General features: G+C 40.3%; 1 protein-coding gene across 5 annotated transcripts in view; it reads right to left on the bottom strand.

Annotated features, from left to right (window-relative positions):
• Positions 1-22,402, bottom strand: part of ltbp1 (latent transforming growth factor beta binding protein 1) — a 125,781-nt gene that overhangs the window by 100,592 nt on the left and 2,787 nt on the right. For all 5 annotated transcript variants that reach the window (XM_063490931.1, XM_063490934.1, XM_063490935.1 and 2 more), the window contains exon 2: positions 16,721-16,791. In XM_063490931.1, coding sequence (XP_063347001.1) covers positions 16,721-16,791 — 71 coding nt within the window. The remainder of the gene's footprint in view (positions 1-16,720; positions 16,792-22,402) is intronic.

Here is a 22,402-nt window from a genome sequence, read left to right as displayed (position 1 = left end):
TGGGTGAAGCTTTTTGCTTTCTTTTCTGACTAGCATAAATAGTTTTCATTTCCCCCACCCCTCACTGGCCTGGAGCAAAGGCTGCCATCTGTTCTGCAAATAGTTTTCTCTCTCGCTCTTTCTCTGAGGTCAGCTACATGAGAGCAGCGGTCTGTGACAAGAGTGACGGAATAAGTGATGGTAATTTACTCGTTAGCTGGGGACAGGAAATAGTCATGCTGATGTCCTCACCCTTTTGATCAAACCACGCTGGGCCTGGTGTTCAGAGAGCCCCTTCATATCCTCGCCGGGGTCTGTAAGAGTAGAAATTATTCGTTGTGTGTGCTGCTGTTTTCATGTTGTATGGTTTCAAGGTGAGAGCCAGAAACTGTGAGGCATAATGACTTTCTTTGTGTCTCTGCCTTGATGCAGGAACTACAAATTCCCAAGTGAAAAAAAAATTGCTGAGATTTTATGGGTAAGTGCTAGAGCCTGTTTAACCTTGTATGTGGCTGGGACAGATGTTCGCTGAATTCAGAAGCAGGTAGCAGTGGAAAGATATGACATCGATATATGAGATATTGAATTCCACATTATCTGAGTCACTGCTGGCCCTCAAATTCAGATTAGCTCAGATAAGAGAGTCTGCTGAGAATCTATTGGCCTCTCTAATCCCTATCTTTCTGTTGGCCAACAATAACACTAAAGAATCCCTGTTATATTAACAATCCGAGTAAGTCAGCGTAATGCACTAAATGCACTTTGGTTTGATGTAACAGTAACACTAACAGAAAGCAATTCTAACCTACAGCTGTTTAGTGGGTGTTGATAGCCATGTTACCATGTGAACAAAGCCAGCTAGGGATCTCTGGGTACAAATGGTGGTTGTACCCTAATCGCTCAACCCTGTGCTATACAGAATCCTGTCAGTACGAAAACACACAACCTTTTCTAGGAATCCCCTGCAGGTGTCTGTCTTAGAAGATACACTTGAGAACACAAGGATTCAGTGCAGTCAGATCAAAGTGCTACCACAATAAGTTTAATTCTGTGTCATAAGAGATTGGGCCAGTATACAAACCTAAAAGTCAGGTGTGTATTGCAAATCAGCTATCTAGGCAGATCTCTCACACGAACTTAATGTGTAATGTGATATGTTCGAAAGACAGCCTTCAAAAATTTCCTGATGTGATTCTTCTGAAAATGTTACAAATTCAGGCGTAAAAACAGCCTTGCTCATCAGGTCAGGTCAGTCATTTCTGGTAACAAAGTGCTTCGTTTTTGCTGAAACTCTGAAATCCTGGTTTTATGACAATGCAGGTTCACAAACATAAATGGTTGTTTGGTCTGAAACCGGATAAACACAACGTGCTAGCTAATACTGTCAGATTAGCTACATCTTTGCTTACACATAGACTTGTCAAAAACACAAAGTAATTCTACATGCATGTTTCAAGAGCACCATATAATGAACATTCAACACAGAAGGAACAGTCACTTTACTTTTTCAAGCAGATGCAAGATCAATATGCTTCTTGGGAAAAGGCAAAGATATTCATAAAGCTAAGGAACAATTCATTAGCTCTTGGCTGACTTGTACTTGTAGGCTGCCCTCTGCTAGGTACAATTACCAATATATTAATTTCAAAATTTAGAAAATAGAGATCAGAGAATATGCCAAATGACACATGAAATATTCCATAAGTTAAAACAGCACTCTAGCTGGCCCCAGCTGTTTTCTGTTAAAAGCTAAAGTTATCCCATATGACAACTTAACCTTATCAGGGGACCAGTTCATCCTACCCAGGATAGAGTTACCAGTGCCAACCCTTGGATCTTAAGGGAGAGCGCCTGATTGCAAGGTCTTAGCCCAATGGAGGAGACATAAGCCTGCTCTCCTATAGGCCCATCACCTGCACGGGGGGCCAGAAGAGGCTTTGGTTGCAAAGCATTTCAAGAGGCAGTCAAAGGCAGAGGTCCTGGTTGTGCATGAGGTCGAGAGACACTGATCAGATACAGTCAGGCTCACCTCAATGCACAGTTTGGAGTCTGGTGGAGAGAGGCTGGACTGTTCCAATCTGGAGTTGCCCTCGTTAAGAAGCAGTGGGCATGGGTGGGTATTTTTGTATACCCCCAGCTCGCTGAGTGTATGTTTGGGTTTTTTTCAGTGGATGAAGCTGCTAGAGCAGTTAGCTGCTACTAGGGCTGCTCAATTAATCGAATTTTAATCTCGATTACGATCTGGGCTTTCAACGATCATTAAAAATGACTGAACCGATTATTAGCACCTCCCTCGTGCTTTACTCTCGCGCTGCTCCGTGTGGCAAATCGAGCGCGCACCTCTGTGTTTCGAACACGCGTCACAACAATTAAGAGGACCCGAGGGAAGCTCGGAAAGCTAAGCAGAAGTTATTTGGAGAGGAGAGGATAATGGCTGCTGAAGAAAGAATGCTGTTGGTTGAAAAGAGAGGTAAAACGACTTCAGTGGTGTGGAAACCAATATTCCCTCTAAGCTGTGCGCGTGCGCAATTGCGCACTGCTGGCACGGTCTCTGCGCGCAGAAAATCTGCGTTGCGCACAAAAAAAATCTAACCTGAATTGAAATTAAAATTAAAACTTTAACAATTCTGTTTTGCAGTGTTAGTCAGTAAGTGACTGGCTGCTCCCGTATGGGATTCAATTCAATTCAATTTTATTTATATAGCGCCAAATCACAACAAAAGTCGCCTCAAGGCGCTTTATATTGTACAGTAGATAGCACAATAATAAATACAGAGAAAAACCCAACAATCATACGACCCCCTATGAGCAAGCACTTTGGCGACAGTGGGAAGGAAAAACTCCCTTTTAACAGGAAGAAACCTCCGGCAGAACCAGGCTCAGGGAGGGGCGGCCATCTGCTGCGACCGGTTGGGGTGAGAGAAGGAAAACAGGATAAAGACATGCTGTGGAAGAGAGACAGAGATTAATAACAGATATGATTCGATGCAGAGAGGTCTATTAACACATAGTGAGTGAGAAAGGTGACTGGAAAGGAAAAACTCAATGCATCATGGGAATCCCCGGCAGCCTATGTCTATTGCAGCATAACTAAGGGAGGATTCAGGGTCACCTGGTCCAGCCCTAACTATATGCTTTAGCAAAAAGGAAAGTTTTAAGCCTAATCTTGAAAGTAGAGATAGTGTCTGTCTCCCGAATCCAAACTGGAAGCTGGTTCCACAGAAGAGGGGCCTGAAAACTGAAGGCTCTCCCTCCCATTCTACTTTTAAATACTCTAGGAACAGCAAGTAGGCCTGCAGAGCAAGAGCGAAGTGCTCTAATAGGGTGATATGGTACTACAAGGTCATTAAGATAAGATGGGGCCTGATTATTTAAGACCTTGTATGTGAGGAGCAGGATTTTGAATTCAATTCTGGATTTAACAGGAAGCCAATGAAGGGAAGCCAATACAGGAGAAATATGCTCTCTCTTTCTAGTCCCTGTCAGTACTCTTGCTGCAGCATTTTGGATCAGCTGAAGACTTTTCAGTGAGTTTTTAGGACATCCTGATAATAGTGAATTACAGTAGTCCAGCCTGGAAGTAATAAATGCATGAACTAGTTTTTCAGCATCACTCTGAGACAGGATATTTCTAATTTTAGAGATGTTGCGCAAATGGAAGAAAGCAGTCTTACATATTTGTTTAATATGTGCGTTGAAGGACATGTCCTGGTCAAAAATGACTCCAAGGTTCCTCACAGCATTACTGGAGGCCAAGGTAATGCCATCCAGAGTAAGAATCTGGTTAGATACCATATTTCTAAGATTTTCAGGGCCGAGTACAATAACCTCAGTTTTATCTGAATTAAGAAGCAGAAAGTTAGCGGCCATCCAGGTCTTTATGTCTTTAAGACATTCCTGCAGTTTAACTAATTGGTGTGTGTTATCTGGCTTCATGGATAGATAGAGCTGCGTATCATCTGCATAGCAGTGAAAATTTATGCTATGTCTTCTAATGATGCTGCCTAGGGGAAGCATGTATAATGTAAATAGAATTGGTCCTAGCACTGAACCCTGTGGAACACCATAATTGACCTTAGTGTGTGAAGAGGACTCTCCATTTACTTGAACAAATTGGAGTCTATTAGATAGATATGATACAAACCACTGCAGCGCACTACCTGTAATACCTACAGCATGTTCCAATCGCTCTAATAGGATATTATGATCAACAGTATCAAACGCTGCACTAAGGTCTAGCAGGACAAGCACAGAGATGAGTCCACTGTCAGAGGCCATAAGAAGATCATTTGTAACCTTCACTAAAGCTGTTTCTGTGCTGTGATGAGCTCTGAAACCTGACTGAAACTCTTCAAATAAGCCATTCCTCTGCAGATGATCTGTTAGCTGTTTGACAACTACTCTTTCAAGGATTTTTGATATGAAAGGAAGGTTGGAGATTGGCCTATAATTAGCTAAGACAGCTGGGTCTAGAGATTGCTTTTTAAGTAAAGGTTTAACTACAGCAACCTTGAAGGCCTGTGGTACATAGCCGATTATTAGAGATAAGTTGATCATATTTAAGATTGAAGAATTAATTAATGGCAGGACTTCTTTGAGCAGTTTTGTAGGAATGGGGTCTAAAAGACACGTTGATGGTTTGGAGGAAGTAATTATTGAAGTTAACTCAGAAAGATCAATTGGAGAAAAAGAGTCTAACTTAACATCAATGGTACTAAAAGTAGCTGTAGATGATATTACATCTGTGGGATGATTATTGGTAATTTTTTCTCTAATGATAAAAATTTTATTTGTGAAGAAGTTCATGAAGTCATTACTAGTTAACGTTAAAGGGATTGTTGGCTCAATAGAGCTCTGACTTTTTGTCAGCCTGGCTACAGTGCTGAAGAGAAACCTGGGGTTGTTCTTATTTTCTTCAATCAGTGACGAATAGTAAGATGTTCTGGCTTTGCGGAGGGCTTTCTTATAAAGCAGCAAACTATTTCTCCAGGCTAAATGATGATCCTCTAAATTTGTGACACGCCATTTCCTCTCCAGCTTACGAGTTATCTGCTTTAGGCTACGTGTTTGAGAATTATACCACGGAGTCAGGTACTTCTGATTTGAGGCCTTAGTTTTCACAGGAGCTACAGTATCCAGAGTCGTACGTAGTGAGGAGGTAAAATTATTAACAAGATAATCGACCTCTGTTGGAGTAGCGTTCAGATAGCTGCTCTGCTCTATGTTGGTACAGGGCATTGAAGATGATAACAGTGGGTGGATTATATTCTTAAACTTAGTTACAGCACTTTCAGAAAGACATCTACTTTGATAAAGTCTACTCTCCACTGCTGTGTAATCAATTATTGTAAATGTGAATGTTATCAGGAAATGATCAGACAGCAGAGGGTTTTCAGGAAACACTGTTAAATGTTCAGTTTCTATGCCATATGTTAAAACAAGATCTAGAGTGTGATTAAAGTGGTGGGTGGGTTCTTTTACATTTTGAGAGAAGCCAATTGAGTCTAATAACAGATTAAATGCAATGTTGAGGCTGTCATTTTTAGCATCTACATGGATGTTAAAATCACCCACAATAATTATTTTATCTGAGCTGAGCACTAAATCAGATAAAAAGTCTGAGAAATCAGAGAGAAACTCTGTGTAAGGCCCAGGTGGATGATAGATAATAACAAGTAAGACTGGTTTGTGAGTTTTACAGCTGGGGTGGACAAGGCTAAGCATCACGCTTTCAAATGAATTAAAAGTCTGTCTTGGTCTTTCGTAAATTAATAGGCTGGTGTGAAAAATTGCTGCCACACCGCCCCCTCGGCCTGTGCTTCGAGATTTCTGGTAGTTAGAATGACTCGGGGGTGTTGATTCATTTAAACTAACATAATCATCCTGCTGCAACCAGGTTTCTGTAAGGCAGAGTAAATCAATTTGTTGATCAATTATCAAGTCATGTACTAACAGAGACTTGGAGGAGAGAGACCTAATATTTAATAATCCACATTTCACTGTTTTACTCTTTGGTTCAGATGTGGATACTGTATTGTTCTTTCTTTGTGATTTTTTATGTTTAAGTTGTTTATTGCTGGTTTTTGGTTTGTTTTTTGTCTTTTTGGGAGCTGACACAGTCTCAATGGAGATGGGTTTTTTGGGGGGGTAGCAGGAGGAGAGAAGCTGCAGAGAGGCGTGTAAGACTGCAACTCTGCTTCCTGGTCCCAACTCTGGATAGTCATATTTTGGGGGGGTTAATAAATTGGTCCATATTTCTAGAAATGAGAGCTGCTCCATCCAAAGTGGGATGGATGCCGTCTCTCCTAACAAGACCAGGTTTCCTCCAGAAGGTTTGCCAATTATCTATGAAGCCCACATCGTTTCTGGGACACCACTCAGACAGCCAGCAATTTAAGGAGAACATGCGGCTAAACATGTCACTCCTGGTCTGATTGGGGAGGGGACCAGAGAAAACTACAGAGTCCGACATTGTTTTGGCAAAGTTACACACCGATTCAATATTGATTTTAGTGACCTCCGATTGGCGTAACCGGGTGTCATTACTGCCGACGTGAATTATGATCTTACTGAATTTACGTTTACCCTTAGCCAGCAGTTTTAAATTTCCTTCAATGTCGCCTGCTCTGGCCCCTGGAAGGCAATTGACTATGGTTGCCGGTGTCTCTAGCTTCACATGTCTGAGAACAGAATCACCAATTACCAGAGTTTGACCCCCGGCGGGTGTGTCGCCGAGTGGGGAAAAACGGTTAGACACATGAACAGGTTGGTGGTGTACCTGGGGCTTCTGTTTAAGACTATGCTTCCTCCTCACCGTCACCCAGCCGCCCTCTTTCCCCAGCTGCTTGGGGTCTGCCGGGGAACAGCTAGCGGGGCCTGCGCTATCTTCGGCTGCACCAGCTACAGGGGCCTGGCTAGCTACGGGTGAATGAAGGGTGCGAAGCCGAGTCTCCAATTCAGTAATCCTGGCCTCCAGAGCTGCAAATATGCTACATTTGTTACAGGTATCATTACTGCTAAAGGAGGCCGAGGAGTAACTAAACATCTGACACAATGAGCAGGAAAGTGCAGGAGGGACAGGTGAAGTAGCCATGGTGCTAACGAGTCGGCTACGAGCTAAGCTAAGCTAGCGAAACAGTACAGAGACAGTGAGTGAATACTTTGGCTATAAATTAGGTAGTGAGCACACAGAAAGGGTGATTCAGATGAAGCACGTTAAGATTATACTATGAAAAAGGGATGTATCAAAAGATTTAAATTGAATTGCTAAGCAGAAAAGCTACTCAGAAACACCACTGTGTTTGAGCAGGAACAGGAAGTGATACTCTACCGCAGAGCGAGCGAAACACCAAGTGACATTGTTGACAGGGATTAGAACGATGCCACCTTATCCCATAGTCCAGCCAATAATGCGATTCACATTCGTATATACGCAGCTAATCAACGTCGTTGACAGGCTATGACAGCGTCCTTATGTGCCGACACCGGTGTTTTAGCTAGCAAAGCGGCGTGGCTGATGTGCAGTGAAGCCACATTAATGACATCGTGTACAACCACTGGAGATGTGAGCAGGACAGACGGAACAATTGACGGAAAAAGTGTGGACTTTATACCAGTTTTTAAATTGTGTTGATAGGCCACGTAAAACCAGAGTTATGATAAAAATATCTGCAATGTTTGGTTTTCTTCCTGAATACTATCGTTGTTTATATTTACTGCGGGAAGAAACGGTAAAAACGGCGTTTTATAAGGAAAACGCTCGAAAGCACTCTCCGCCTGTGAGCAAAACCAAACCAAACCCCCTCCCCTTTCCTATTGGGCGAAAAAAGTACCGTGTCAACCAATCAAAAAATGATATGTCAACGTGGCATCTAGTTGTTAAGAAACGGGGGGAAGTTTTAGGAGTGACGGCGTTGTTTTGAGATGTGAGAGATTTGAGACGTTTAGTGCAAATCTTGTGTAGTTAGTGTGTAGTGTAGTCAATAGTTTTGTTGTGTGTGTCAGAACAATGAGGCGACTGCTGAATGTTACAGGTGTTACATGAGTGATACATCTCCTGTTGGCAGGCCTGCAGGTATCAGGCTGTTGTTCTCCTTTATCTCATAGTGGACAGAAATAGTTTTTTGGAGTGGCACTAATAATTTGTGTGGCATCAGATTTGATGCAGAACAGCTGATTGTTCTGTAAATAGTTTGAAATGTTTATTTAAAAATGCCTTGGCTGCATTAAAAAAAAAAAATAACTGCAAAAAACTTTGTTGTTTGCCAAACTGAGTTACTTTTTTGAAGTAGTAACTATATAATTAATTGCCCAACATTGGTCATTATATACTGTATTTGGCAGACAGAGAGTTACAGGACTCTCTCCCAGACCACAGACTCATACTCATAATACAAGTCAGAGCTTTATGAAAAAAAAAGAAGAAGAAAGAAAGTTGTGTTTTCAAAATTGGAGTTCAAGTTATTTTTACTTCCAATAGTGTTAACATACTACACAGGTCAAGAACAAAATTTTTTAAATTTTCATTGTAAGTGGGCTAAAGCAGTTAATTAAAAGTAGTCTAACATAAATGTAAATGCTGTAATTTGATTATTTTAATAAACCATGTAACTTGGATGGATTAGATGCTGGCGTGACCACAGTGCACACGTCTGATGTCGCTCACAGTGGTCCAAGGGGATCACTCAGGGAGTTTGTGTGTTCGCTCAGACACATGAAAAATTAGAGGGAACATTGGTGGAAACATTATGGGTTCGCGGAGTCAGATGTGGATCAAATATTGTGCAGTATTTTGAAGTTCACTAAACATAGATGTTTACATTTTTCATTTATTTTTTATATTGCAAACATTTGCACTGTAATCAGTATTTGCACACTATTTTATATTATTTTTTGACAATCTTTAAAGCCATTATTCAATACATTATTGTTAAATAAATATCGTCAAATAATCGAGATCTCAATTTCAGTGAAAATAATCGTGATTATCATTTTTGCCATAATCGAGCAGCCCTAGCTGCTACTGCGATTGAAAGCAGAAATGGGAATAAAAAATGACAAATTGAAAGCCCTTCCATCAGTGGGAAGAAGAAATCACCTGTGTGAAAAGACCTGAAAACACTCCTCATTTCCATGACTGTGGACTTGCCCACTGCAGTGGTGCAGCAGGGGGTGCTTGTGAGATACTCCTCAATAAATATAGGAAGAGTGAATAGAGGGTAATGGCTAAAATAGTTATTTATACATTTTAAATAAAAAAAAACAAACATTTTATCTTGATCTTTGTAAATATCTAATATGTCTTAATTGAAATAAAACACCACTTATATTTTCTTACAGTGAAGCCACAAGCGTTCTGTTAATGCATACTGATTGGGCCATAAAGTATTTATGAGAGGGAACACAACAGTTAATACCAAGATGCTGCTGCTACAAATTCTCCACTGCTACTTGCTTCATGCCTGAAATCAAAATGCAGTAAAGTGATGCTGTGACATTCCTAATAAAGTATTGTATTGCAATCAGTCTATTAGAATTTATACTGCAATCAAGACCTACAATTCTTCTTAACTCTGTTTTCTCAACCCTTTCCATTAAAATAAAAACACAATGACAAATGAAGAAAAATGTTCACCCCAAGATTTTATTTTAACAGGGCCCCATTTATTCTGGACATTCAGACATGTTGCACTCTGTCTTAATAGGCAATAGAAACATGACAACAGATACATTTTATTTTAACCTGCTATCAGCATACTTTAACAAAAAGTCAAGTACCCACTATTTACCCTCATGTCTGGCTGCTATCTTCCAGAAAGTAAACTAAGCAGTTCCAAAATTTTGCAAAGCTATTTTCTGAATGAGGTAATCGTAACATGTTTACTTCAAGCAGACTTGACAAAGCACCATTCTGCCCTGCAATTCAATAATCTGCAGACATTTGTTTTCATCCAGAGAGGAAGACTAATCGGAATGTCTCCCAATAATTCCCCCTGAATCAGATGATTCCTGTGTAGCAGAATCACATGTTGTCAGCCATGAATGCCAAAGAGGCAAAGAGAATCACTGCTCTGCAGCAGTAACTAAATACCCTAAATTCATGTTTGTCCAATTTCTGTCACTTATTGGAAGCAAGGAAGAACACAAGGAACTGACTGATAATTATTGGGGTTGCATGGTTGTTTGGTGGCTTCTTTAATGTATAGCATAATTTTTTTTTTAAATTGAACTTTCTTGACTCTTACAGTTGCCTCAGTTGGATGGTGGAGGGATTGTCCACTAAAAAAAATTGAAGAACAAATTCCTTAGATTATCTGACTAATAAGTCATGATTAAGTCCCTTCCATTAATAACATCAACAGTGTCCCTAAAGAACACAGAGTCTCTCAGTAAGAACAACAAAACAAGCAATCGTAGCTTCAGATATTATAATATATAATATAATAATAATATTTTTAGTAGTGACATTGTTAGATAGCAAGCAAGCTAAGGTTAGCCAGCTTTCTGCCTACTAAGAAGGGACGGGGATCCAAACCTGAACAGTCTTTTTTATGGCTAATATTAGCTAACACTAGTGTGCCTGCTAACACTGTTAAATTCCAAGCACAGAAAATTACAATCTTGAGTAGATAACATCAGATAATATAACAAAACTCTTAGGGAAGATGTGACATCTAGTTTTGTCTGGGTTTCTAACACTACCTTATGTCTGAGTGGGGTTTGTCAGACAAATTTACCAGCAGATAGGAACTATGATAGTAACTTACGTTAGTATCAGTGTTGATTTTAACTGACAGTTAACCAAAACAAAGCTAACGTCACATTAGCTTTGTAAAGTAATACGCAATGGGGTTAGCTGTAGTTAACCACATAAACGTATCCAGCTTTGGTAGCTTTGTTGCATCTAAGTCTGTATTGTTGAGTATACAGTGCACACTCAGGTATACAGTATATACCTACAATGATCACCCTGTTTTTGTAAGACACCTGGCATACAGTAGTTATAGTTTTGCCAAATTAAAATGCATAGCAGTCTTCCATATATGTCATCATTGATTTAACCAATGCTAACTTGCACAAGGTAGGTGAGCAAACACAAACATCAAAAACAGAATGCTGACTTTCATTCAGCTAACAGCCAAAAGTGTTAATAGTAACACTTTTCTAAGCATTCACAGAGCTTCTTTGTCATGTCAACATGAAATAACTCCATTTACATGACATAAATAGTCCTGCTCAGAATATGAAAGGAGAGGAGAAGCCTCCAAATGAAAATTAAGCCATAATTTAAAAGAAAGGTGCGTAATACCTTCATACATTACAGGCTGTATTCAGTCACAGAGTAGTAAGCAGATCCAGAGGCGACACTTTAAATGTCACACGTATTATTGTGTGGTTGCTTTGGGGGTGGGAGGGCATTTGCATAATGTTTTCGCCCTATCTGCCATATGAATGAGAATGTGAAGCTACGATCTAAAGAGCGACCCTCCTCTCTGAACCCAACCCTACTGGCCACAAATAAACTGTGGCTGTTGCACAAGGCATGCACAGCTATAAAAAAATATTGATTCAGCTGGTGCAAACTATTTAAACCATGTATTTAATACATGGGAATTGTATTCCACAGTTGCTCCAAATCTAAAACAAGGAAATGTATGCCTCACAGCCTATCTCAGTATAGAAACGGAGAAAAAATACAGCAAAACAAATCACTACTTACCAACTACAATATCCTGCACAGGCAGAAAAACATTAAAGTTTGCTTTGAGGTAGGTATTATCAATCCAAAGATAAACTATTGCTTTGTCAATTGCATCATAACTTCAGCATGTGATTATGAGACCTCCTATGAACAGATTACAGAGACTGCATACCAAACCACCAGAGGAATGTCCCCTATTGGTCATTGTGCTGTGGGTTTGCAGTGTTTCCTGTGCCTGTATAAACAAAAGCAGTCTCTCCACCCACATGCTGCAACTCTTCAAGTCCAAGCTGATATGAGCTGTTAAGCCCAACGCAGACACATCACTGGCAAGCAAACGAATTGTATCCTTTTGATGGGAATAAAAGCAGTAAAAAAAATTTAAAGACTGGTACTAAAGAGACACTAACATCAACATCCCCCATCTTGGCCATACCCCTTTACCACCACGCAGTGCAGGGCAGCGAGTCGCCTGCTTCTTCTGGGTACGGTGCGAGTGGTTATCTGGGCCTCCAAATGGTCCTACAGTGTGCAGAGCCACAGTTTCTTTTAATACTATTAATACAGTATTTTTGCAGTATTTCTTTTATACAGAATAGAAAAGCTGACAGCTCAATGAGATACTAGGAGAAGAAGACCAAGAGGTCCTTAAAACCATCAAGGACTACAGATTTTATGGATATAAGATTGTTGTTGTTGTTTTTAATATCAACATCACAGCACACTGAACAAATAGAAATAATAACACTGTGACAGTTCCAAATGATTAGAATATATTTTCTAGTGCCTTTAAAAAAGGATCCTGAACTGCTCCCATATCTCCTTCTATTCAGCTTCAGTGAGGTTTTTTTTTCTGAAAAGACCTCAACAACCTGCCTGAGACAGGGACTCAAACATTCTGGGAAAAATGAATTTAAGTCTCTCGTAGCAATTACCTTTTTAATGTTATTTTTTCATCTTTATCCATCTCATAATCAAGTTAGGACTGCAATGAGTCCTCTTAGTTTTTTTCAAGCTAAAGTCAAACTTCAAATTTTCCTTATAGTTACTTGAAATTTTAACTAATAAAAAAGCAATAACATGATTTTTAAAAACTCATCATTAATGTTTTGGCTATCGCCAAAAACGATACTTTTGTTCCTCAAAGTAACTGTATCAAAAGAGGGGATCCATCCAACCATTCTCTTCTGCTTATCCTTTTCACGGTCACGGGAGTGTGATGTGCTATTGTCAGAAGGTGTGCCAGCACAGCCTCAAGAGCATCATAGAGCTGTTTTTAACCCATTACAAGGACTGTTATCTGCTCCTTTGTGCAAGAAGGAATGTTTTGAACCCTGTCCTTACAAATTGACTTCTAACAGGTGACTGGTGTGAATCCAATCAGAATAAGACTTCATGAGGGTGTCCTGCAGCCCTCTTGTAGGCCCTGTGCTCCCTGCCTGGGACGGTACAGCAAGACTGGCATTGGACATGAAACACCAGAGCTGGCAGGTCCACCACCCTGTGCTTTTTACAGATGAGAGCAGGCTCACCCTGAGCACATGTGTAAGATATGAAAAGGTGTGGAGAAAGTTATGCTGCCTGCAGCATCATTCAGCATGACTGGTTTGGTGGTGGGTCAGTGACGGTCTGGGGAGGAATCTCCACTGAGAGCCACAAAGACCTCTACAGGCTAGTCAACGGCACCCTGACTGCCATTACATATTAAGATAAAATCCTGGGACCCAGGGTCAAACCCTACGCTAGTGCAGTAGGTCCTGGTTTCCTCCTGGTATATGAAAATGCCTCGTCTCATGTGGCATGAGAATGCAGGCAGTTCCTGGAGGATTAAGGAAGTGATGCCATTGTCTGGTCCCATGCTCATCTTACCTAAATCCAATGGAAGATTTTTTGGGTGTCTTTGAATTCAGCCCTCTGTAGGTTGATCATTTTCATCAGACAATTTGTGTTTGGTATCCTTTCACTCCTATCACATTACTTAGTCTGTATCAGTATAGATATCCAGCATGATTGTTTCCCCATTAAGATCTGATCTGGTTTTTATGTTTTTTAACAGTGTTTGGGCACAAACAGCCCAAACACTGTGGATGGGTCTGGTTCAGTCATTTTAATTAGCAAAGGGGAAGCAGATGGATTTGGGTAGATCCACATCCACAATCAACAAAAGTTAGCATCAGTCTCTCTGACACAGGCAACCAGGAGGTGTTGCATCCAACTTGGGTTTGTTTTGTGTGGCAGCTGTGAAGTTAAATGCAAAAGTTTTCCAACAAGAGTCCACAATACAATACAATACAGACAATACAGAGTTCTCTTTACAGCAACTCTCTTCTACATTTACACCAGCATTTTGTCTCATTATAGTTAATCTCTCTGTGCTGTCAAGCATCATTTGTGCAGAACCCTCCACAATGTTTAGGACAAAGATGTAATTTTTGTGGCTTTGACTTTCAGCTTTAATTCAAGGGGTTTTAAAATATTTGTGCATGAACTGTTTAAGAATTACACCAATTTTTATAAACAATCGCCCATTTTCATTAATTCAAAATTAACAGCACAACTGACTAAGCAGCAGTTTCATGACAAACAAAGCAGGAATAATATTAGTTGATTCAAAGTGTTGTATTTTATAGCTGTTTTATAGCTTTTTACTGTACTTTTTAATGTAATTTAAAATAAAAGACTCAAAGAGATGTTAGTGAGAGATGTCATCATAAGGCTGAAAAACCCAAATAGACCCATAAGAGAGACAGTAAAAACTTTAGAAGTGGCCAAGTCAACAATCTAGTGCATTGTGGAAAAAATGAATAAATGCATTGATTAGCTCAGCAACACCAAAAGGCCTGAAAGAAGACACACAGAAGACAGAAGTGCATGACGAACAATTATTTCCCTGGTTATATAAAAAAAACAACTTTTAACCAAGTCAAGAAAGCTCATGAGGAGGCACGTGTACCGGAGTCTACAATCAAGAAATGAGCAGAAATACAGAGGCTTACAACAAGGTGCAAACTACTAGTTACATCCAGAACTGAAAGGTCAGATTAGACTTCAACCGGAAAACATTTAAAAGAGCCGGCAGAGTTCTGTAAAAAAAAAAAAAAGTAGAAAAAAAACAGTCTAACCAGGCCACTAGTGTTCATCAATGATGTCCGTGTGTTGTAGACTTGAGGCAGACACTGGCTGCAAAGTCTATTTAACCCTTTCTCACATTGTGGTCACTACAGTATACAGCTATTCAAAGGCAGTTTTCTTGTATTTGTGTCAGTGTTGATGGTATACTTGCACATAAACTACTACATTGGACACTAATATGTCACTCCATACCCTGCCATCCACTGGTCGTTTAATGTTACTATAGATGTATGACGTGTTTCATTGTAATTATTGTTATTTAACCCTTTCATGCATGAATTATGATAACCTCAATCAGGATTTTTTCTTAAGTATTTTATTAATCTTTTCATGCCTAAAGATTGATAAAAATACTTAAGAAAAAAAATCCCGATTGAGGTTGTCATAAATTCTCATCTCAGCATGTCACGTAAGGCCATTTGTCACATGCTGCCTACGTCTCACCATTAAGCACAACTGCTCTTTAAACATCTGGACCACAGCAATGCTGGCTGCTGACAGAAAAACTTTCCCACTTTAGAGGCCTAAAGATAGTTTTAGGTTGGCTGGTATTAGGAAGTTTGTGGGGAAATTGTGGCATTAGTCACAAGTTCATCAGCCAGGAGAGTGTGGTTTGCCTCCCACTTGGACCTTTGTGTTATGCTCTTGGTTTTGCTTTTTTCCCACTTATTGATTAGTTTCTATTTATTTATATATTTTTTTATTTTGCTTTAACTTGCTTTTTAGTTTTAGGCACTAACAAATAGTTGTAGGCACTTAAAGGTCAGGGTTAAGAAAAGGGTTAGGGATCACAGCCCCTCACAACAGTAGCACTTTGAAAAATGATGAGTTGTCAGAGCTTCATAGGTAATCCACTGCTGCCAAAAGACACTTTGTCTGTTTTGTCAAAAAGCAGAAGCTTTGACAGTATGTTTTAAAGGAAGCCAGAGGCAAACACAGGGAGAGCCGTTCAACGGGACCACGTGGGGATGCTCTACAGAGAAAACAACCTTCTTTCCCCCTTCTTTCCCAACTACAACTGATGGGCACAACACTGGAGAAAAGCTGTTTACTTCCTGAATAGCAAGTGAGTTATCCAAATAAGAAAATGGCCTGAACAATGTTTCTGAGCCAAGAGACACAGTCCATTTCAAATCTGTTTCTCTTTCACTCTGACTCATGTTCTCCCCAGTTGGACGGTACAATAATAACCTCCTCATGACTCTGTAGACAGCAATTTAAAAATGTAAAACATCCAGACACTACGACTCATTCACGAGACGCATGTTCTCCTTGGGAAAAGAATTAAACGAGAAGTCGGCAGATAAAAGATGGAGAGGATTGCAGGGGGAAAACAATGCATGGATGGATGGAAACAACGGCACACTGTTAACTGGGAGATCTTCCTCGCTACCTCCAAGTACTTGCTCATCAGGCAGTGGTTTCGATTTCTTTCCTGGCCACGTTCCACGACCCCACAATTGTTTATACCATCAAAGCACCAAATGAGGGAATATCTTTTAGAATAATGGTATTATTTTACGCCAGAGCTCCATTTAATCAAAGAATCCATGTCAAGATACCCTGAAGCTCCTCTGGTGACTTTTTCTAACACTGCAAACGGGTATATTTTCATAACTCTGAGTATACGTAGGAAAAACACACTTTATATTGTCTTTGCTTTAAAATGTCGCCCATCTGTAGTTCATCTACATAATGCCCATCTACATAATTACAGAACATCAGTTTTTGCTTTGTTAAGTATCCCATTTTTGTGAAAGAAAATGATTTTAGAACTTCTGCAGGAGCCGAACCAGAAGAAGAATGAGAGACAGTTGCAACACGGCATCTACTGCTCTTACGTAGCCTGGAGTAGCAGTTTTAATGTAAAGGTGCTGTTGTGCTGAAAAGTGTTTAGTACAAACTTACGCATCGTGCACCGCTGTGATCCCTGAGATTTACTCCAGCCGTGACAGCACTGCCCTCCACAGACATTCACCCTGCAAACACCAAACAAGAAAAGGCAGATAAAACAACCAGAACCATAGAAAGTTAACGTACATGCTGGCACATAACTTGATGCTATCCCAGCATCACCTCTTTTTCTACATTCTTGCACCTAAACACGTGTGTAATTTGGCAGTCTGGTCTTGTCTTCAAATTTCTTCAGAGTCAGATTTAAATAAAGAAATGGAACATATTAATCTTTATTTGAATTTTTAACACCTAAAAGTTTGATCTTCATGTAAATGTTCCATCATAGTTAGGCAGACGTTTTCCAGACTCGAATGCTCACAGAGGGCTTGAGATGTGGTTTGGCCTCGTGACATTAAGTATGACTGGAAAGGCAAGAATTGTCTGTAAAACAGTGTTTATTGTGGTAAGTTTGTTACACTTAAAAAGCGAACTTGAATCTTAAAAAGATTCACACAGACTTGATTAAGTCAAGCTGTAGGAACTGGATCAGCTAGAGTTTCCAACAAACATCATTAACAAAGAGAGTGGTTAGGTGATGAAGTTAGTCTTAACCTCTTGAGGAGTTTGAGACACATGGCAGAAGCTTGTAAGACACGGGTCTGTTCAAAACAGGATCAAACTGCACTGAGCCATATATATTTGACAGCTGTCACAAGTTATTTGCTGTAATTTCATACACAGATGAATTACTATTCACCCTTTGCGGTGCAAGTCTTGACTGACGATAAGTAATCCTTACCCTAAAGCTATGATTTAAAGAAAAATAAAAAAGACATTTTAGAAAAAAAACTGCAATAATTTCATAGAAAAAAACTCACGTTTTTTGTGTTTTATAACGTTTTAAAGGTACGTGTCATAACTAATGCTGACTTTAATCTTATAGGAACTCAGAGATAGACAGGAGATAGACACCATATCTCTGTTCTATCATCACAGACGATATGACATAGGACAATAAGATGCACAAGCTAACTGCCTTAGTAACAAATTGAGTGTATTAATTAACACTGATGTTTTCACTACCTTAACTGCTACTTTCAGATATTTGGACCAGACTACAGTAATTCTATGAACAGAAGAAATGAGGCCAACAAATGGCACAACTCTGATCTCTTTACTGTGAAGGAACATTTCCAAAGTCAGTCAGTCTTCTAGGCTGTTTACACCCCTCTCTCTGCTAACTAACTGCATACATCATCTTGCTTTAACTGACGACTATCCTGCGACTAGGAAATAATTTGTACTTCCTGACCTCGCATTCTGTCATTTGTGGAAAATGTATTTGAACCTGTTGACATCAATGCAACAATTTGTTGGGAGAGAGTGAGATAGTGTGTTTGCTCAGGGATGACGTGGCAGAAAGGGCCCAAAAAATATCTGCACTGAGGTCACTCCGGTCTATGAGTGTGCAGTGTCGATCTTTGATTTTTGTTTTTTTTACTGAAAATCACGCAATTACGTCAATACCAATAAAACACCTGATGAAGTTTATTTGCTTGTTGTGTATTATGTGAAGGTGACATGTCTTTTTTTATTTTGCAAGTGTATTCATGAGTTTTCTCCTTGGCAATGGAGAGTCTTTTCCAGCTGACTGTGTTAGCAGTTCTGCGGGAATCCCAGAGGAGGCATGGAGGAGACGCTGGGATTTCAGAGCAAGAGCAGTTCCCGTGATAGTCATGAGGTAACTCTTCACTGATAACTCGTCTCTAGTATCCAGGGAAGAGATACCAGATGACATGGAGAGTACAGCTTCAGTGCTGAAGGAAACTGTCAAGAAGGTGTTCGATATATCCTCTGGACAGAGAAAAGAGGACAAGAAGAGGTGGTAGTGGAATGAAGAAGTGTAGGAAAGTATTCAAATGAAATGATTAGGAAAAAAAGTGGGACAGTCAGGGAGATGAAGAAAGTAGACAAGAGCACTGGGAGGGTAGGCATATGCCAAAGAGAGAGTTTTAAAGACAGATGGAAAGATGAACATGTAAGGAATAGAGATAGTCAAGGTATTTGAGTTAAATTACCCAGAGGTTAAAAGAGCGCAGGCAGGGTGGAGTGGGCCAAGACGAGTCTCAGCTGATTTTTGACATAAGGACAGCAGCAAAAGGGAACGGGAAGATTTACAAGATGGTAATGACACCTGTTGTTATGTATGTTTTGGAGTTGGTGACACTGACAAAACAACAGGAGGCCAAGCTGGAGGCGGTAGAGTTGAAGATGTTAAGATTTCCTTTGTGAGTGAGTAGAAGCAACAGGATTAGATACAAGTACATCAGATGAACAGCTCAGGTTGAGCAAAGTTAAACAGGCAAGGTTAAGATGGTTTGGAATGAGGGGTATACTGGTTATACTGGACAAGAATTTTGAATATGGAAGTGCCAGGCAGGAGAAAAAAGAAAGATCTCAGAGGATGTAGTGAAGGAGGACATACAGAGGCTGTGTGACAGAAGAGTCACAGGGATAGGATGAGATGGAGGTTTGTGATCTCTTATTCTTTTTTCACACTCTTTTCCCTCCTCTGAGGGAGACGTAGCCATCGAGGACAGCAGAGGGTTTCAAAGTTCAGCTGAATAGTCCCGACCCATTCACACACACTGCCAGTGCTGTTTTGCCTTGCATCACATTGTCAGTGATTGCAGACTAATGTGTGTGAAAACTATAACCACTCTTTGCAGTAGTTGACCCCAGAGAATGGGGGAGGGGTTTTCATGCGCTCTTAAGAAGCTCCAACATACGAGTCAGCTCTGAAAGAGCTCTGCTTAAGCATTAGTCTATTCTTCCCCATAATTTAGTCAAAAACGGTTTTCAAATCTATCAGCACACACTCATATATAGCACAGGAACAAGGCGTTCACAAGGAAAAGCATACTGTAAATTATAACTGCAGGAACAGAAACACACTTACAGACCCTATTTTGTAACCAAATCAGGTTATGGAGACACTTCGTACTTTGACACACACTTGCAGCCTTGTGTATTCTGGTAAAAATTCAGACTCTTTTCCTTTTGGTAGGGGTGACAGAAATTCACAGCTGAATTTTGTTCACTGATTACACGTCCCAACATTTTGCCAGGCCACAGAGTGAGCAGCTGAAGCCAGGCTGCGAGACCACACACAGCCTGGTGGATTTGTGTTCCCGTACTGGTAGCTTTCCCTCTTTTCATTCTAACCAAAGATTCCTGAGGACACAACTAAACTACTCTACATGTTTAAGCCAACAAACAAACAGATTGAAATCAGCTCCTTCAGCCACTGGTCTGCAGTTTTAATGACTCATGCTTGGCTGGAAACACGCAAGCTTAACGTTGTAGGTTACTTTGCATGTATTTGTGCAACGTTTTGTTTAATTCACAGATCTGCTTTTCAAACTGTGGTTTGACTTTACTGATTACCTGAAGTTCAGTTCACACACCCACTACCAAGCTGCTGGAATGCACGCAGAATGTGGTTTTGGCAGTGTCCTGTTAAAAGTCCTTCCCTGAAAGAGACACTGTACAGATGGCAGCATCTGTCCTAATGACCCCCAAACCATCAATACCATCATAGAAGATGGATATTTTACACTGATAACAACTTCCAGTTGCCTCCAATTTTCTGCCTGTTGTCTAAAGATCATCCAGTGCTGATTTTCATTCTTGTCCCTTGCACATAAAGATTTCTTCAGTTTCACTAAAAGACATGAAATCCCTAAATGCTTTTCAGTTTTATGTTGTTTGCACTTACAATCTTTCACAGAGTGGTGATACCCTTGCAAACTGTTTTCTGAAAGACTGGATGAATTATCTTTTTACAGCCTGTAGAAACCTGCTGCTGGAAGGCCACTGCAGGGGCCCAGGCTTGAATTTGCCCTGGGCTTTTTCCCGTGTGTTGTTTCCCTTGCACTCCCTCCCTGCTTTCCTGTCTGTTCTACTGTCCTGTCCAAGATAAAGCCACGTTTAGTGCAACCTGTTGCTAGCTTCAATGTCAAAATAGGGACATTTGTTTTTTTCACCACTGTGGACCCTGTCTCTCTCACCAGGTGACAGCCGGGACAGACTCCAACCCCCTGCTACCCTGTACTGGATGGATGTTCTTACAGGTTAATTTGTCACTCATTTTGTGTGTTGTAGTAAAAAATGTTAAGATTTGGTACTACACTCTAGAGATTAATTTCATTTCAATTCAAATCAGTTCAATGTTATTTATATAACAGCAAATCACAATAACAGTGGCCTCAATGTGCTTTCTAAGGTCAAGACCCTACAATATCCTGGTACTCGGTGAAAAACAAGAACACTGTCCTTTGGAAAATAAGATACAGACCACATCCAGGTCCCATTTAGATGGCACTACTTAAAAATCCCCACACAGAAAAGGGCAGGGTCTACATAAATGTATGAACATTTTGTTGTTCATGCTAAATCAGCCCCAGGAGTCAACCATTAAAAGGCCATCAGTCATGGTACAGACCAATTAGACCCAGTCCGCAAAGAACACCCACAGTTTTATCCAGACAAAGAATGACAACAATATGAGGTATTATGAGAAGCACATCCAAGGGCACAACTCCCCTTGCTCACTAGCAAAGTCCAATCAGAACAGATGTTGGCAGACATGAATACAGCAGGGAAAGTGAGCGCTCAGGTTTCACTGACAGTAATCTTAGAAGCACCTGGGTATAAAATCAAGAATGGATGATGAGAACGCTCCGACATGGAGCCTGGAAGCCAGAATCACGAGATTCTGATGAGAATCAAAATGAGAGACGGGTCCTGAATGAATAAGAGGTACAACAAGTTGTACAAAAAGGCAGACCCAGCTAGAACTGAAACTGAGCAACATTGGAAGACTATCTGTGAGAAAGGCATTACACACGACCAACACAAAGTGCTTGGTGGACCTAGGAGCAGACCACAGCAACCTCCCAGAACAAGAAGCGGTCAACATCACAATAGCAGACATCCGACAAAGAGACTCCAGATCAACACCAGGGCACAGCTCAGAAGGGCAATGGAAGTAATTGCAGTGCGTCAAAGCACCAGTAATTGGTTGATAGAGCAATACAGCAGAACTTATCACCTGATTTGAATTGGCTCCAAGAAACCCTACGACTCAATGCCCTGCACGTGGATCCTGGACAGCTTGGCTAATAGTGTGTTAAAAATATTCATCAGGTGTTCAGTGGAACTGTGGAAAACAACACTGATTCCAAGGCAATCACACAAGTCACCATCAAGCTTGGAATATACACACTTGATGATGACTTGATGGCCCACTGCTGTTCTGCATAGAACTAAGCCAGCTCATCACTAAGAGTGGATACAGAGGTAGGCATCATGTAGTGGCCATCAGTCACGTCCTGTACCTATAGGTACCTGTATAGCTATCCCCTTAGAAGGACTGTTTACTAGCGAGCCACCAAGTGTATTTCTTTTAACCAAATTCAATTTCCAATTTTTTGCTGACTATTCACTGTGTAAATAGTGATTTTTGTAGATTCTGAGTTTTTCTCTAAGAACTCTAATTGACGGCATATACAAACAAAAAACAACTTTTCATTAATACGAAATATAATTTTCATTAAAAAAAAAATTCAACTTTACATTTTATTTCTCCTAAACAGCAGTAGGTCACAGGATCTTCCCTCACTAATAAAAAAC

This window comes from Pelmatolapia mariae, linkage group LG13, assembly GCF_036321145.2.
Source record: "Pelmatolapia mariae isolate MD_Pm_ZW linkage group LG13, Pm_UMD_F_2, whole genome shotgun sequence".
Classification (NCBI taxonomy): Eukaryota; Metazoa; Chordata; class Actinopteri; order Cichliformes; family Cichlidae; genus Pelmatolapia; species Pelmatolapia mariae.
This window is presented reverse-complemented; position numbering and strand designations above follow the sequence as displayed.